Raw genomic sequence first — 18,977 nt, forward strand, 5'->3', positions numbered from 1 at the left:
TCGTTGCTGTCCGTAATATCAGTTTATCTTCATCGTTGAGTTTGATTATTTGCTGTGTTATCCAGGTTTTGTTGTCTGCTTGCATTTGCTGTTATTGTTGAAACTGTCTCGTTTTTGGTAGCCCACTCTGTTAGTCTGTGCTTTTAATTTCCTTCCGCGGAATTCTTGTGCTGTCTGATATTTTAAGAGTGAATGTGTTAGTCTGTGCTGTAGTCGTGTTGTCCGTAATGCCTGTTTAGGTACATCTTTGGGTTTATCTGTTTGACATCATCTGATTTAGGCTTGTTTCCTGTGGGTTTATTTTGCATTTTAGAATTATTCATTTGAGAAACAGTGCAAAACTGCAATGGCTTGTGTCCAAGAAATTGTATTAAATCAGTAATGATAAACTCTGAGGAACTAAAAATGCTGGCAGTGCAGTGATGCAACCTGACAGCCAAAGTCGACAGCTGGAATACACTAAAAAAAAAAAATCCTGAAGGCGAACGGTTGGGTGATGCGGACCACAGAATGCACCGAGCCATGGTATACACAGTTTTTCCTTACGGTGTATCAATAGTAGAATATTTGTGTGAATAGTTAGGAGCAGGTGAAAGAGGAATTCACGATGGTTTAGCATTAAACTTGATGAAAGCTCTAATTCACAAAAAATAAGTATAAACTGCATTTTACTGAGAAATTTCACAATGTATTCCCCCCCCCCCCCCCCCCCCCCCATCACCAGCAGTTTTGACTGAAATCGGCTTATTTACAATGTCGTACTTTACGGCAAAATTTTGTTATTACGAGGTCACTGGAAAATTTTTTTTTTAAATTTTTATGTGAAAACTTCTTTAGCCGCATTAAGCAATTTTTTGGTAGGGGCAAAACTCATAGGTTCGCGTCACCGACATGCTGTAGTAGCAGTAAGTGAAGTTAAATTGACCGCGTGAAAAGTTTAATTTGTGTATACTGTGCGTTGCCCAGTGGACACATGACCTAGGTCTGACATGACTGGTAAGACACAGCTAGGTAATGAATTTTTACGTAATTTTGACATACCACTGACATTCGTTGTGACTAAAAAAAATAATGTAAGGATAAATTATATCATGCTGACATTATACTGATGTAACACCAGAATCATTTCCTTACGTACATTTGACGTGAAAATGATGTCATATCACACATTTAAAAACAAAGTTTTAAAGTTTACACTTCTGTCAACAGTTCCCATGACTCTCTCTTTCTCTCTCTCTTTTTCTCTCCCTCTCTTTTTCTCTCTCTCTTTTTCTCTCTCTCTTTTTCTCTCTTTCATTCTCTTTCTCTTTCTCTCTTTCTCTTTTTTTATATTATTATTACTAGGGACCGGATAAATTCGCGATTTCAATGACCTACAGGATAGACTCCAAGTCCTCTATGCACTCGCACAAATTACATCTTCTCATTTGGTACTGACTCGTGACAACTATTAACTAGAATGGCCTTTTGATTCGGTACTTCTTTCGTTGAGGATTATTCATTGGCTGTGATTCCTTCAGACAACATGTGGTCCAATCACTGAAGCAGCAAAAGGTTAAACACATTTGGATTCCAGTATATCGCGAAATGAAACCGCGAATTTTTCCGGTCTCTAATTATTACTGAAAGTGTCACTACAGTACAGAAAGTTTGTTCTTTGAATTTACGTGCTTTGTGTCCTGAAGTTGTGTGAGTTCCCGGTGACGTGTTCCTGTTTGTTGTCCAGTGGCTGTGTCGTTCGTAGGCTCCTAAGTGGTGTCGTCTGGTCACCAACGGAGGGGAGAGGGAAGGGAACAAGCGTGAGGGGATGAGATCCACCCCCTCCCTCCTTCCCCAAAATTCTCTCTCTCTCTCCATCAATTACATTTGACACCGGACAAAATTATTATTTTCTGGGAAAATGTTAGTTCAGAAAATGAGATTTTTTTGACGTGACGTCTAATAAATCAAACGCTGGTTGCACGCACGTAAAAGTGTCCCGTTACGCACATTGTACGCTTGCGCCGCATCTATCTCTCTTCCACTCGATTGGAACAACCATCGATTTGACTTTTTCGAGGCACATTAAATTTGAAACACTCCCATTCGTTTCCTACTTTTCCTATCATCATCCTGTCCTTAACAGAATAACACAGATTGGAAGAAGTTAAATAGCAAACATGAATAAAAGTTATAGTTAAAATAATCTCTTCGTTAAAGTAATAAACATATTTGAATTAATGAGTACAAATAAAAGTAAATTTATAAATTAAATTGTAGATTTCATTTCACTCCTTCTTTGTATCCATACAAAATAGTGATAATTCAATAAAAATGATTCAATTTTATTCATAAAAGTATGCAATCATTTCATCAATGTTTTGTTATGACGTCACGTTAAACTATCGTCCATAAACCGACTTTACAGACAACCAATTTTTTTTTTTTTCCTTTTATGAGTTTCTAGATTTGTCACTAGTAGTTGGAGATAAGGGACATGATTATGTGATTGATTGCGATAAAACAGAAATAACAGAAAAGCATCTCAATATACCATATAACCTGAGATATAACAAAATTCATTATATAAAGTAATTAATCGTGTTTGAAAAAGAAAATCAACTCGTATTACTTGATCATAATACAGTAATGTAAATTATTTAGCATGGAGTTAGTACCAAAATAATAAGTAGATTGGAAAAAAAAATATTTTGCTTTTTTATTATTTTGCATCTATTATTAGTAACATATTCTTGCTGATTTATATTTATTGTTCCCAGTAGATAAACAGGCTTTTTTACAAATTATTATATTGTCAGTCAAAATGACACTGTTTTTGTGAAGTAAGTAGCATTGAGCAATTAAGTATTGTATCGTATTTGTTGAAAATGTGCTCTCTTTATGAAAAAACAAGAGTTCTTTAAAAAAAAAAAAGTAATAACACCAAAATCTCTTCTTTAAAAACCAAATTGGCCTAAAAATAAAACCGTATAATTTTGTCTTTACATAACCAAATGTAAAAAAAAAATTGCTTGATCAGATAAAAATGATTATAGGCACACAAAGCTAGCAGTTACCGAAAGAAACCAAAATAACACAAGGGAAATTCTGCTAATATCACCAGCAGTAGTGGTATTAATTGGTGATGAGGCATCTCAGATATGGGAGTAGTTTTTTTCCCCTGAGTGTTCTCCAATGCCTTGCAGTTAGTTCGCGGTGTGTGATCTCGCCCAACTTAAAGGCCAGAATGGCACAACCTCCCAAATTATTCCCACTTTCATGTCACTTGAGTCCCAGATTCTTTATCATCATCATTGCTTAGGGTTGTGCGAATGTTTATTACCGTTATCAATGTTTTAACACAATTTCTCGGACATAACACCATTGCAGTTTTGCATTGTTAGTCATGGGGAAAAAATTCATAAATGCAAAATAAGATTTTAAAAAATGAAAACATAAGCCCACAGGAAACAAGCCTGAATTAGCTGATGTGATAAACAGATAAACCCAACGATGCACCCAAACAGGTATTATTGATAAATGATAACACAATGACAGCACAGACAAACACATTGAAACTTAAATATCAGACAGCACAAGAATTTCGTGGAAGGAATTTAGTCATGAAAAAAATAACAGTACAGACAAAAATGCCCCGTTGCATGAATCATTTAAAGAACATATTTTTAACAATATTGAAAATTTTAGACATTTCATTTTTTGTTTCAATAAAAAAAAATTTTATGAATACCATACTGAAATTAATGAATGTTAAAGTTATACGAATATTTGAGGGCCTAGAGAATGTCCATTCAGTATTAAAAGTAAACTCATTTATTTTCTAAAAATTTGAATTGAAATATTTATAATTTGACAGCGTGCAAGGAATATTATTTTATATTTCAGGGAAAAAAAAAATTTTTTTTTAATTTCTGTAAACAAATTTTCATTAAAATCCAAAAATTAACAATTATTTTTTTTCCAGTTTAATGAAAATTCATTATATCATGTTTCATTTTCGTTATGTTGAAGAATATCTGCATTTGTTCATCCCTGTTATTACTACTTCCACATGTAAACACATGAAGGAAAATAAGTCTTATGAAAGAAGAGCAGGCAAAAAAAAAACTGTACTAGAGATTGTACATGTATTAGCGCCGTTCATTTCAGGGTAGAATACATTTCTGACAGCTCATATTACATGTGTTTCGTCACTCTTGAGACTTTCGAAATCTTCGCTACATGCACAAATACCATATAATTATATTCACATATCACACCACACCACACCACACCACACCACACCACACCACACCACACCACACCACACCACACCACACCACACCACACCACACCACACCACACCACACCACACCACACCACACCACACCACACCACACCACACCACACCACACCACACCACACCACACCACACCACACCACACCACACCACACCACACCACACCACACCACACCACACCACACCACACCACACCACAGCAACACCAACAAGTTTTGCATACATTGACAAACTCCGGGCAACCGTCACACCGGACAGGCATAGCAGAGCTGAAACTATTCCCACAGGGGTTCCAATCCACGCTCCCGAACATCGTTCATTCGATTTCTGCCCCCCCTGTTTCCGACAATTTAAAAAATAAAGCATTTGCCACGCACACGGCGTGGGTTCGAGACTTGAGCACTTCTTGCTAAATCTACCCTTCCAGTGTGTTCGTCCACTGAAGTAGACAGTTTATATCTCGATGATACGTTAAGCTTACCTAACCTTGGATGTGTGGGTCAATGTGTCCCTACATTCTAGTGGACATCATAATTTGTGGTTATGAAATAAATATTTTTACCTTTACTATTTACCATAAAATAATTATACATTAATATTATAATTGTACTGTAAGATTATTACCACACAAAAAAAATGTCCCAATAATAGTTTAGTTACAGTGAAACAATCAAAATTATTGCATAACATAGGAATTGACCAAGTGTGCCTGGAATGGTTAAATTGAAATCAATGAAATCATTTTGTCAACTTATTGTCTCTCTGCCGCAGTCATAACTAGGCTTCTGCGAATACTGTTTTCATCATATGAATCGAACATCACAATATTCATGAATATGTAATAATTTAATATACAGTGGAAATATTTTTTTTTTGTCACACGTCACAAAAGTCCAAGAAAAATTAATCCATACTTGAGTAAAATATAAAAGAGATTCATATACATGTAACCATTACAAAGAGGTGAAAAAAAAATTAAATAAAAAAAATCTGCCAGTGCAGTTTCTTAAACCAGAAAATTTTAAGTTTGAAAATTGTTTTGTTACGTACATAAAATAGAATATTATTAAAAAAAAATTTAAAAAAATGTGTGAATAATGTTGTTGTACAATCTAAATTTTTCAATAAATCATTTTAGCATTTAACTTTTTTTTTTAATGTGTCTCACATGATGTTGGTAACAAATAAATTGGAAAAAATATATACATTGAAATATATTTTTCGAGGACTCTCAGATCCTAAGTCACAACCTGGATTCTATTCGTGATTTAGAGAGGTAGTGAGCGGCAGTCCGTCGCCTAGGAGTCTCAGTGGGACCCGGATCTAGGCCCACTGCCGTTATCATGACAGCGCAGTTTGCAACATACACTGTTATAGTTATGTTCCAAACTAAGCCATTGGTATGAGCGACTGCGGTCGCAAACCCCGGTAAGGCTGCTCCTGGTAGGATGTGAGGGCCTAACAAAAGTACATCGCCCAGGGCCCAGCGAGGTTTAGGGGCAGCCACTGATCGGACTATTTGGGACGTGAACGCGAGGTAATCTGCGCGACGGGGCTCAAGAGTCGAGAGTCGGGAACACCTGGTTGCCTCTCGACTGTTCGTCAGCTCGTTTCTGCGTCGCGACATGCTTGCACGCTTTCTGGGAAAGGAATTTTGTGTGGAGGGGGAGGTTGGCGTGTGTTAATGGCATTATCGGACTCCAGGGGAATATCAAGCATTGGCTTCAACTACAGCAAAGTCTTTGGTGTGTTTTCTTTATAATGCCCTTCGCAATGCAAGAAGAAAAGATACAGTAGAGTCCCGCTATGGGCCCAGCTACAACAACAGTCGGAACCTGAGGCCGTTCCGTGTCTTTATCTTGACGTGAATGATGTCACATTGCTGAACGGAAAACTGCACTGCCTACAATTAACGTTGTCTGAATCTCTTGGCATCTAAAGTAGTCACCAGGGTGCAGTAAATGTAGAGTGCCAAAATAAATTTTTTTTTCAACCATTTTTGCTTATGGTTTTTCAAGCATTGTAAATGAGCACACAGCTAAGTTTTTAATATTCATTTAACTTGTAAAAGTTAGGGCGAGTTCAGTAATATTTTATTTATGCCATAAGGCAAAATTAAATTCTTATAATGAATTCCAAGCACACTGCAAAAATTTAATTTGTGTTTTAAAAGCACCGGTCGCAAAATGGACAGCACCGGTCCTTATTTTGTCACGGTCTTTTTGGATTCCTACCTCAACCTGTTTACCTTTTTGAAACAGGAACTGGAAACAGCAATTATCATGAGTCTTCCTCTTCTTCTTCTTCTTCTTCTTCTTCTTCTTCTTCTTCTTCTTCTTCTTCTGCTTTGCTGCTCAGTGGTACAGATTGGGACATAAAGTTCAAGTTGACCAATGTGGTCGGGCCATCGCCCACAACACCTGTGATGTCAGAGCGTCACGTGGACCAATCAGCGATCTGTGTCCGTCGGACACACTTTAGGACAATGCAATTGTAGATAGGCCTTAATTCGGACTAGATGGGACTGAACTCTGTCCGGATCACCAAAAATCTTGGATTTAAACAGAATTTGACTTCAGATGCACGTAATACAAGTTCTAAATGGATAAAATTTTAAAAATAGATGTTTTTTTTTCAAAAATACAACTTTTTCTTGAGCACATTTTTATTTTGAATAGCATTGTATATGTAGAACTAAATTTTTAACCTACAGAAATAAGTAAACCTGCTTTGTTTTTTAATCCCATCCATATTAACTGGCTCTCCGGACAAGTGGGGTTGGGTCCTGAATATCGGGACTGTACTCTCTACTGTGATATTATATTTATGTATCACACATTTTGTTTGATGATGACTGAACTTAGATTAAACTAGATTGGGTGTAAAAAAAATTACAAAATCCTGGCTTTGGACCTGATTTTCGACAAGAAAATTTATTGAAAAACTGCCCATCTTGGTAAAGTTCACTAAACAGTTAATACTATGAAGTTTTTCTTTTTTGATTTATTTCTCTTCCACGTGACTTCCCGTTCCACTCACGAAATTACTCATACCGAATGTCGAATACACATAGAACTAAGATGTTACACATCAAAGGTACTCTTAAATTAACCAACGAAAAAAAAATCCAACTTGGGAAATACAGTGTTGACTTTTTTTTTTAAGTCCCGTCTTGTTTCAACTCTTGTCTGTACATTTATAGAAGTTTATTTTGTATTTTATTTGTTAGTGTAGTTTCTCCTCGAGCAGGATTGTTTGGAGTGGTTGACGTCACAGAGACGGTTGCAGGCTCGGTGAGCTACGACGGCTACACCAACGGTGGGGAGGCGGACGCGGTGCCCCCGCCCCTCCCGGCGCCCCCGGAGATGCCCCCCGACTACCCGCCCCCGCCGCCCCCGCCTCCCCCGCCCTCCGAGGAGGCCCTCATGAACGGCGGGCAGCCGTACTGCACCCAGATGGACATCAACGAGGCGGACGACCGCATGAAGAGGTTCTATGGTAACTGTTCCCTCGACACCGACCTACCTCTTTGATACCAGCCTACCTCATTGAGCATGCATGAAGAGGTTCTATGGTAACTGTTCCCTCGACACCGACCTACCTCTTTGATACCAGCCTACCTCATTGAGCATGCATGAAGAGGTTCTATGGTAACTGTTCCCTCGACACCGACCTACCTCTTTGATACCAGCCTACCTCATTGAGCATGCATGAAGAGGTTCTATGGTAACTGTTCCCTCAACACCGACCTACCTCTTTGATACCAGCCTACCTCATTGAGCATGCATGAAGAGGTTCTATGGTAACTGTTCCCTCGACACCGACCTACCTCTTTGATACCAGCCTACCTCATTGAGCATGCATGAAGAGGTTCTATGGTAACTGTTCCCTCGACACCGACCTACCTCTTTGATACCAGCCTACCTCATTGAGCATGCATGAAGAGGTTCTATGGTAACTGTTCCCTCGACACCGACCTACCTCTTTGATACCAGCCTACCTCATTGAGCATGCATGAAGAGGTTCTATGGTAACTGTTCCCTCGACACCGACCTACCTCTTTGATACCAGCCTACCTCATTGAGCATGCATGAAGAGGTTCTATGGTAACTGTTCCCTCGACACCGACCTACCTCTTTGATACCAGCCTACCTCATTGAGCATGCATGAAGAGGTTCTATGGTAACTGTTCCCTCGACACCGACCTACCTCTTTGATACCAGTCTACCTCATTGAGCATGCATGAAGAGGTTCTATGGTAACTATTTCCTCGACACCAACCTACTTCATTGACATCTGTACATTGTATCTGTCTGCGATGATACAGTGTTTTAGCTCGCAGTTAGTCTCAAAATATTTTCAACTAACAATACACCCCTAAGTATAGTATATCCAATGATAGAATGTATTTTTCTGATAGGAATTTTTATCATTTTTAGTTCAAAAGATGAAAATCGTACCAATTTTTTTGAGAAAAATACTTGTAAATTTTTTGCTAGCGTAGTTCTTTGGAAAATAATTTTTTAATAAATTGTGTGGATTGGCAGCTTAATGTCACTAATATTTTTGTCAATAAAGTGCATTCATTTATGTGATAGATTATATTACGTACCTCATTGAAGAGTACTGTGTTTGTAACAACGAGAAACGAAAGAAGATGTTAAAATACCTTGCAGAAGGAACTAGTAGTTGACGAGACGAGAGTTCGAAGCAAACACGTTGGATGTTCGAGTTGCTCAATTTGCGACCTCGTTAAAAGTTAGCACTGCTTCGAAATGTTTACTCTCTTCGTTATGGCAGCCTCTTTGTTTTTCCGGGAGCTTATGTGGTTTTCTTTTGAGATGGGAATACATATAATAGGGCGTAAGAGGGATGCCCAAACATGCTTCAAGTGCTTTGTACATGCCAGGACACTGAACTTTTCAGTGCACTTTGTGCAAAAATGGAACTGTAGGGAGAAAACTCAACAAACTTTAATGCACTGCCCTATATAGGTTTTTTTATATTGAAATACTAGAAAAAAAATTTGTTTAACAAAATCATGGAAACATGGGGTTTCGCATTGTTTGGGAAAACCAGATTTTGAGAGATTTGTCTAAGAATGCTATTTTTAAACTTAAGGAGTTTTACGACAAATGTCCGCCAACCATCTACCAGTTATGTATTTTCCTAGAAACGAAAGAATATTCAGCTGTGAAACTAAAAAATTTGAGATAAAGTCTCCTGTCATCAACTTTTTTTTTTTATGGGACATACTTGAACAATGAAGTGTAAAGCTAAATTGTGGTTTGTCTTAATACCATTGTTTTTCTTGATGTGAGTTGTATTAAACATGCCTCAGAAATTATGTCATTTTGAGCGTAATGCATTAAGTCCGTAGTCACATGCTGTGCTCATTCTCGGGGTTTCGTAGCTTAACTGCCTGTTTCTATTTAAATCTTGTTGAAAACTGTTGTGTTAGAACGTCTGGTTAAGGGCACCGCCTAGTCAGGGCCGAATCTGTGCTAGCGAGGCGGGATGATAAGCGCGACGCTCGCTGGTGCTTCTAGCGCGGTTTCTCCTCTGGACTGGCGCACAGTCTTCTCGTCGTGCATCGAGCGGCGACCGTGACATCACACGGCGGAGAAATGAAGATAAAGGTGTATTGCTAGTCCCTTGAGTGCTTTCAAGAATCTGTACCGGTTGTTTTACGCGTAAAAAAAAATAATCTGAAAACACGCCTTTTAGCCATTTTTTTACTGTTTTAAAAATAGAGGTTAAAAACTTAATCTGGGAACAAAACTACTTTTCTGCCTTCGGTGTATTTTCAAATGCTTTTCGTAAACAGTCACCACTCGGATATCTCGAGTAGTTTTCAAGTCGCATGGGTTTTTCCTGAAGCTTCGCGTACCGTATGTGTGCCCGGGCGGGCAGGGGGTAGGGGGGGGGGGGGCCCTTCACGTGCTGCGCAGATGGGAGGTACGTTGTTTGTGTATTCAAGTCGTCAGCGTCGGTGCAAGGTCGGGCTAATTGGCGTTGCGCAAGCCTCGCCGGCTTCCTGTTCGGGAGGATGTCATCTCGCTAAACGCTCGTTAATTGCTCGCGCGTCCGGGAGGTGGGGGTCCCCTGGGACGGACGTGAGTGTTGATCCGGGCATTTCTTACCGGTGCGCGAGTTGCCGAGCTTGGATGGGACTCTGCAGTTCCGGTCGTTGTGCTGGTGAGACGCGGCCGCACCTTTGTTTCTTTCCTCTGTTCATCGTGAATGATGTGTCTAGTATGTGGGTTTTCCATCAGATAAATTTTGAATTAATTTATAAATTATCCAAGCACAGAGAGGAAACATGGTTTCTTCTGTCTGTTAGTTGCTTGGGGCCGCAGCCGAACTAACTTGCGAAATTCGCAATTGTAGATACTCGATGTAAGAGATTATTAGTAAGAAAATTAAAATATGGTGAATTCACAAAAAAAAAAAACTTGCATCAATTTACATGATAGTAGGTAGGGACAAGGTTGTATGGTGAATTACGATAAAACATAAATAACAAAGGAAAGCACCAAGATACGACAAAAATAATTAGTTTAAATGCCGTATTTGATCAAAACTTGACTCATATTTAAAAAAAAAATATCTTTTAATCTATTAATTTCGGTGAATGTAAATTATTTTAATAGAGTTCGTACCAAAATGTACATACTGAATAGATTGGAAAAATTTTGTGTTGTTTTTTTATATTGTAATTGTTATTAGTAACTAATTTTTACATAATGATATAGGTAAATTTTTTCTAGCGCTTATTTATTTGTGTTGTTCCCAGTAGTTTTCACATGCTTATTGCAAATTATTATTTTGTAAAAATGCATCATGTGTCAGTAAAAATGACAATGTTTTGGTAAGGTAACTAACTATCATTGAACAAGTAAGTGTTGTATTTGTTGAAAATGGTGTAATTTTTTTCATGCCAATTTTATTTTTAAAACGGGAGATTTTGGTGTTATTGATTTTATTTTTTATAAAATCTTTTCATTTAAAAAGATAGCATATTACTGAACAAATATAACACTGTAACATGATTCTAATTTTTACAAAACAGTGATTGTCATATTGAGTGTTACATGATGTACTTTTACAATATAATGATTTTTAATAAGCTTGTCTATCTATTCAGATCAAATTAATTAAGTCTGTTGTGTTTTAAAAACAGGCTAACACGTATTGTAAAAATTAAGTTAGTAATAACAGTTGCAAGATTAAAAAAAAGGTAAACTGTTTTCCAATTTTGTTTAGCATAAGTTGTGGTACAAAATTCATGCTAGATTGGATTTAATATCTAAAAATTTCGTATTCGTCAGTAGAGCTAAGTTTTGATTGAAAAAGCTGATTATTTTAATGATTTTAATTGCATTTCAGTGCTTTGTGGTGTATCAACTTTAATTTTATTATTACATGTTATATTGACGTGTTTTTCAGTGTTATTTTTGTTTTAGCGCAACACATCATATAATCTTGTCCCTAATTATATGTCAGTACAAATGAGTCTATTTTGGTGGTACGAATACTAAGAAATATTTAAGTTAAATGTTTGTTGAATGAGGCACTAATTTTTCATGAATAAAGACAATGTATAAAACTTTAAAAAAAAAGGGGGGGTTGTCTGTAAAGTCGGCTTAGAGACAATAATTTTACGTGATAACGTCATAAGAAAAAATTGATGAAAAATTTGCGTACTCTTTAATTTTCAAATATTATTTACAGGTTTTGCAAATTTTAATTTAAATAATTTGTTTGAATATATTCACGTAACAATTAGTTTTAAAAAAAACAGCCTTAACCTGTTTGATGTTATAGAAGATTTTTTTTCGCACGGTGGTTGGCCGGTTCTCGCACGCTCGGCTCAGGTTGAACGTGACACTTTTTTTCGTGCGTGCAGGATGGCGTTCGTCGATTTATAAGACGTTATCACGTCAAAATTTTATCTTTCAAAGATTTGTGCAATGGGAGTGCATGACTTGATGTAATTTTTTGGACATACGCCATTGCTAAGAACTTTTTCTGTTGAAGAAAAACTAAAAAATAAAAAAATAAAAATACCCAAGAAAGACAAAAAAAATGCAAAATTAAGCTTAATTTTGTGCTTTTTTTTTGTCTTTTTTGGGTATTTTTATTTATTTATTTCTTTATATTTTTTTTTATTTTTTAGTTTTTCTTCAACAGAAAAAGTTCTTAGCAATGGTGTATGTCCAAAAACTTACATCGAGTCAACACGTCAAAAAAAATAATACTGAACCCTCTTGTTGTGAAAACGAAGTTGACATAAAATTGAAACCGTAACAATGTCGCCTCTGGTGACGAGCGCTGAGGGGCTGGATCCTTGTGTGCGGCAGGCATCATCCCCCGGGAGAAGCAGCAGGAGATAAAGACGGTGCGCATCGTGAAGCGGGAGTCGGAGCGGCGGCAGAGGGACCGCGACAGGAGCGGCAACATCGGGATCCCGCTGACCAACGGGAGCGCCGTCGTCGGGAAGCGGGTGCCCGCGGCCGGCGACGCGGGGGGGGATCCCGCGACCAGCCCGCTCGCAGAGGTTAGCGACCGCTCCCCGCGGCACGTCCCGGGCTCGGGTTTGTGCTCGTGTTGGACGGGGGGTCGTGAGTTCGACCCTGACACACCCCGGTACGACCCTGACACACCCCGGTACGACCCTGACACACCCCGGTACGACCCTGACACACCCCGGTACGACCCTGACACACCCCGGTACGACCCTGACACACCCCGTTACGACCCTGACACACCCCGTTACGACCCTGACCCACCCCGGTACGACCCTGACCCACCCCGGTACGACCCTGACCCACCCCGGTACGACCCTGACCCACCCCGGTACGACCCTGACCCACCCCGGTACGACCCTGACCCACCCCGGTACGACCCTGACACACCCCGGTACGACCCTGACACACCCCGGTACGACCCTGACACACCCCGGTACGACCCTGACACACTCCGGTACGACCCTGACACACCCCGGTACGACCCTGACACACCCCGGTACGACCCTGACACACCCCGGTACGACCCTGACACACCCCGGTACGACCCTGACACACCCCGGTACGACCCTGACACACCCCGGTACGACCCTGACACACCCCGGTACGACCCTGACACACCCCGGTACGACCCTGACACACCCCGGTACGACCCTGACACACCCCGGTACGACCCTGACACACCCCCGGTACGACCCTGACACACCCCCGGTACGACCCTGACACACCCCCGGTACGACCCTGACACACCCCCGGTACGACCCTGACACACCCCCGGTACGACCCTCACACACCCCCGGTACGACCCTCACACACCCCCGGTACGACCCTGACACACCCCCGGTACGACCCTGACACACCCCCGGTACGACCCTGACACACCCCCGGTACGACCCTGACACACCCCGGTACGACCCTGACACACCCCGGTACGACCCTGACACACCCCGGTACGACCCTGACACACCCCGGTACGACCCTGACACACCCCGGTACGGCATACACTGGCAGAAACCGGCAGATGTTTGTTCTGCCAGTGATTGTTTATTCACCTCTGTACATCTAACATGGGTGGTTTTGTATGTAATCTGAAATACACAAACCATTTGAAACAACATTATCGTCGCCTGAGAATTGGAGTGTTCTATGTCCATTGAAGTCGGAACTGAGATATAAGCATTTGAAAGTTCAAATAACTATGAATATCATGACATGGAACAAAATAATATTGGTCTTAAATTAAGAACAAACATTTTTATGTGCGTAGACGTGTGTGGATATAGTACAAATGAATACTAATATTAATTTCATGTCCATAGCATAAAAAACCTAAAAAGTGGACATAGAACACTCCAATACTCAGGCGGCGATTTGTTGTTCTTGAGGATATAAGCAAAAAATCACAACATAGAAGTTTTTCATGGCGATAGGGTTGAACGGAATAGAAGTTGACGCGCTGCAGCGTCATCTAGCGGCGAGTTGAAGCAAAACGGACAGCGTAAAAAATCTTCTCCGTGAGAAAACACACTCTGAGGTGTCAACTTTCGTGGTGATCAGTCAAAAAAGTGGCGGAGTTTATAAAACGTCATACGTGCCAACATCCGTTTTTCTGTATATGTAAGATTTATAGTTTTCGTCCTACTATCAGGGTAGATACACACATTAAAAAAAAAAAGAGAATAAACTCAACCGGGCCTCAATGGTGCCATGATTTACTTGATTCTAAGAAGCACCTTTATTTGTGTCATCTTACATTCGCCATATTTATTACATCAGGTAGTTGATTCTCAAGTTTTTAAAACGTGTTGCGCCCCCTTGTGAATCCTACATATTTGCGGCTCCTGGTATCGGAGAGATGTGAGGATTCGATGCATCAGGCGATTGATTCTCAAGTTTTTAAAACGTGTTGCGCCCCCTTGTGAACCCTACATATTTGCGGCTCCTGATATCGTAGGGATGTGAGGATTCGATACATCAGGTGACTGATTCTCAAATTTTTAGAACGTGTTACGCCCCCTTGTAAGTCCTACAGATTGGAGGGATGCTTCATTGGTTTAGTTACAAACGTCGAGCCAAATCCTGAGGCAAAATTTCTTCGTAGGAAACCAACAAGTGAAAATGCAATATTGGACAATTCTTTGTTTGTTTATCCTCAAGTGGAAGATGTTTGTAATTTTGATTTTAACACAGGGTTAAATTGGTGAAGTTGAACGACCAGAATTCACGCGTGGAGGGAATCGTGAAGTGTGATGTAAATCCGAAAGTTTGGTAGAGAATGTTTCGTGATTTATATCAAGTTTTTTTTTTTCAAGGTTTTTTTATTGTTTTTATTTACTTTTCCATGTTAACTGGTTTGAATAATATGTGATTGGCCCCGCAGAGACCCCAGCTGGGCCGGGTTTTGGAGGAGGAGCCGTTGCCACCCGGCACGGACGAATACGAAGACCCCGTGCTGGCCCAGTTCCAGCGCTCCATGTCGCTGCCGCGCGGCTTCGGCAAGCGGCCGCCCGCCGTCCCCCCTCCCCCGCCCGCGCGGGTCCCCTCGCCCCGCGGAGGCGGCGTGGGAGCCGGCGTCGGAGGACTGGCCGCCAGCCGCCAGAGGGTGCGAGTGAGTCCGCATGCGCACTCTCCGTAGTCTGCAATCTGCCCGCCCGCTCGTTCCGTTCGCAACCTCTCTGTGCTCGGCAGATCCTCCTGTCCGTTTGTAGGCAAGCACGTGTGTCTTGTTTCCGTGTGCATCGTTTCCGCACTTGACGGGATTTACCGTCGATTTCTTCAACACAAACGCAGACGACTCATGATCGCACAAGCACCTTTTTATCTAATTTCATGTTAATGGGGTACATTAACCCGGTATTACGTTAACCCAGGTGTTATCTCCTACATAGTTTGCAAAGTATGTACCTAGCAAGCACTTAGCTTTTTTTTGTTTTTGTTTTCAGGCTTACCGACCGGAATACGTAGAATGTCTCCGGGCATACTTTAAATTTATCTTCCCAACATGTGCTTGATGTAAGCTTTTGGACATACGCCATTGCTAAGCACGTGTGTGTCTGTAGAAGAAAACTGCAAAAAAACCAAAACACAAAAAAACACAAATTAAGCAAAAAATTGCTGTTGTCAACAGGATATATACACCACATAATATTCCATAACAGGAACATGGTTAACAAACAAAGATAAATGGACTAAGAGAACGAAAAAAAAACCCACAAATGATGAATTTGAACTCCAAAAAAATTCAGCACAACAGTTTAAACGAGACCAAAAACACAACAAAACGCAAAGACGAAACAAACACAATAGTTTTACAAATCAGAAACAAGCGACGTTTCGGGAACTGCTGTTGGAATTACTCGAATTTTTTGTGACAATTAATGGCATCCTACATTCTGCCGTATTTACTCAATTTCATGACACATCAGTTAATTGAAATTTCAAGTTTTTTTTTACAAACATTTCATGGCTTTTGATAGTGTTGAATTACTACAGTTGCATTTAAACTGTTGAACATTTCTAAGAAGAATGATCAAAGCAGGTTATTTAGTAAGAAAGTATACACATCTTTAAATCTAGCACATTCAGGGACAACGGCCGTTCCAGGTTTGCAGTTTTACGGGATTAATGAATGTCTTGTAGTTTAAATTAAACCGTGATAAAAAAAATTTAATGTAGAGGAAAATGATATTTAAAACAAGTTAGTAAGCTGCTCTAAGGCAAGAAAAAGTACACGTAGGGTTTACTGTTTAAAAAAAAAAAAGCTCTGAAATCACATTGCATCCTTGATTCAGATTACTTCTTCAAAAAATAAGGTTGTCCATAAAAGAATGTCCCATTTTCAATGGTATATTATAAAATTATAATTTAGACTATTTACAACAAATCCTACATCAAATTGAAGGGAAACTAACCTACATAGTTTACTTACAAATGTTCAATATGTGCACCTTTAGTTATACAGCACACATCCAACCTAAAGTCCAATTCTTCCCATACTTTGGTTAACAGAGTAGTGGGAGCAATAGCCTCTTCAATTGAGTCTCAACTCTGGCAAATCATTAGGTAGCGGCGGAACGTAGATGCAAGATTTCACAAAGCCCTAAATGAAAAATCGCATGGCGTTATGTCAGGTGAACGTGTAGAAACAATTCAACGGCCAGGGACTTCGAAGTTCAACCATTCTCGAACAGAGAGATTCCAAAGGGTAGAGGCTCCATCCTGTTGCCAAATAGAGATTACAGGTTCACCCTCTGCTAAGTCATGAAATTACGCTCACGAGTCGCCATTTTGCGTTGGTGGCGCCGCAAGTGAGAAAACAACAAAGCAGTATTTGCGCACATGCTTATTTGAAACTGTTTGAGTTACTCTTTAATTGTGACCTTGAACCAACCATTTTAATTAACTTTGCCCTGCACGAGGCTACAAACTGATTTCATTGCATTCTAGCGGACGACTGGCAACCATCGATATACATTTGCCACGCCAAAATATCCTACAGATAGCAGCACTATCGTGCAAATTAAATTGTGTAGTTTTGATCATCTCAAATATTTTTTCAAGTTGCGATTATTTATTGTTATGACCATTAATGTGTACAAAATGTATTCCAGAATAGTTTCGCTATCATTTGAGTTTCATTTGGCACACCAACACGCTTGGTACGTCCCCGATGATCACAAAAATGACTATACATACGAGTTATTGGTGCCAGATGCGATTCAGTCATCTGGACAAAATCAACGCGAAAATGAGCTCTGTGCTTGCGCGTAATTTTGGCAACAGAACGGCAATGGATAGAACACCAAAATAGGTTGCCTTGAAACTAAGGAACTAGCCGTGTCCTATCATGTACTAGGAATTTGGTTAGGGTACAGATGTAGCATATTCATCATGTAAACCTTTATTTGTGTGTCTCGGAATACCTACTTAAGTATATACATATATTTTGATGTACGTATGTATTTAGTAGAAAGGAGGGGATTCCATTAGTTAAAATTGCATGTATTTTTTTTAAAGCCTGTGTTAAAAAAAAAACTTTTATTTAGCAAGTAGTAAGTATTATGTAATATGTAGTTTATTGAAGGACTGCTTTTGTATCGTACTGTAGACATTTTTAAGCTTGAATTTTGAGAACAATGAAATTTTTTTTGCTGAGGAGGCGAAATGAATGCTGTCATATAAATGTGCACTCTAGTTAGTTTGAATGTGCTAATGACAACTCCTTGTTGAAAATACATTTTATTTTATGAAATATTTTTGTTTACGTTGTTAGTATAAGTTATTTTAATTTGCTGCAAGTGTATGTTGCCCCGCATTTGTTTGTCGCTATATTCTATTTACATGAATATGAACACTTTTGAAACAACTTTATTTTTTTTGAAGAAACTATAATTTCCAACTAAAATAATTTTTTTTTTGCTACATAATTGAACAGAATTGATGAAGTTGGCAAAAGATTAGATAAAGTGTTTAAAATAATCCTGATTGCTTGTTAAAAAAAGAAATGCTTAATGCATTGTGGTTGAATTAGGTTTGATTTATGTATTTTTTGCACATTAGAACGAGAAATAGGTAAAAAAAAAGTAAGGGTTTTGCATCACAAGGTCCTACACTGAAAGTATTTTTGAAGCAATCGGACATCTCAGAATACAGTAGGTTCATAATTACTTTGGACTTGAGTCTGTTTGTATCCATCTTTAAGTTCCACTATTTTATTCATTACAGAAGTAGGTAACTAATAGGCCCGTAAGACACGGTATATTGTGGGTTAGAATTGGATGCATTTAATATTATTTGGTCGGAAAAAAAAACATTTTCTTTTATTTTTAGGTCCTTCTAAACTTAGATTCAGCCATTACTATTCTCTAAAAATAAAAGAAATAAAGAATGCTTAAGGGGACCGCCTAGTCAGGGGTGTATCTGTGTCGGCGAGGCGGGATGATAAGCGCGACGCTAGCTGGTGCTTCTAGCGCGGTGTCTCCTCTGGACTGGCGCGCAGTCTTCTCGTCGTGCATCGAGCGGCGACTATGACATTACACGGCGGAGAAGTGAAGATAAGGGTGTATTGCAAGTCCCTTAACTGCTTTTAAGAATCTGTATCGGTTGTTTTCATGCCTAAAACCACTCTGATCGAACTTTACAGCCGTTTTAAATTTCTTTAAACACAGTTT

General features: G+C 39.4%; 1 protein-coding gene across 1 annotated transcript in view; it reads left to right on the plus strand.

The window, feature by feature from the left end:
* LOC134540907 (uncharacterized) overlaps nt 1–18,977 on the plus strand; it is a 300,470-nt gene that overhangs the window by 255,953 nt on the left and 25,540 nt on the right. The window contains exons 15-17 of the mRNA XM_063383976.1: nt 7,568–7,777; nt 12,643–12,839; nt 15,188–15,415. Coding sequence (XP_063240046.1) covers nt 7,568–7,777; nt 12,643–12,839; nt 15,188–15,415 — 635 coding nt within the window. The remainder of the gene's footprint in view (nt 1–7,567; nt 7,778–12,642; nt 12,840–15,187; nt 15,416–18,977) is intronic.

This window comes from Bacillus rossius, chromosome 17 (assembly GCF_032445375.1).
Source record: "Bacillus rossius redtenbacheri isolate Brsri chromosome 17, Brsri_v3, whole genome shotgun sequence".
NCBI lineage: Eukaryota > Metazoa > Arthropoda > Insecta > Phasmatodea > Bacillidae > Bacillus > Bacillus rossius.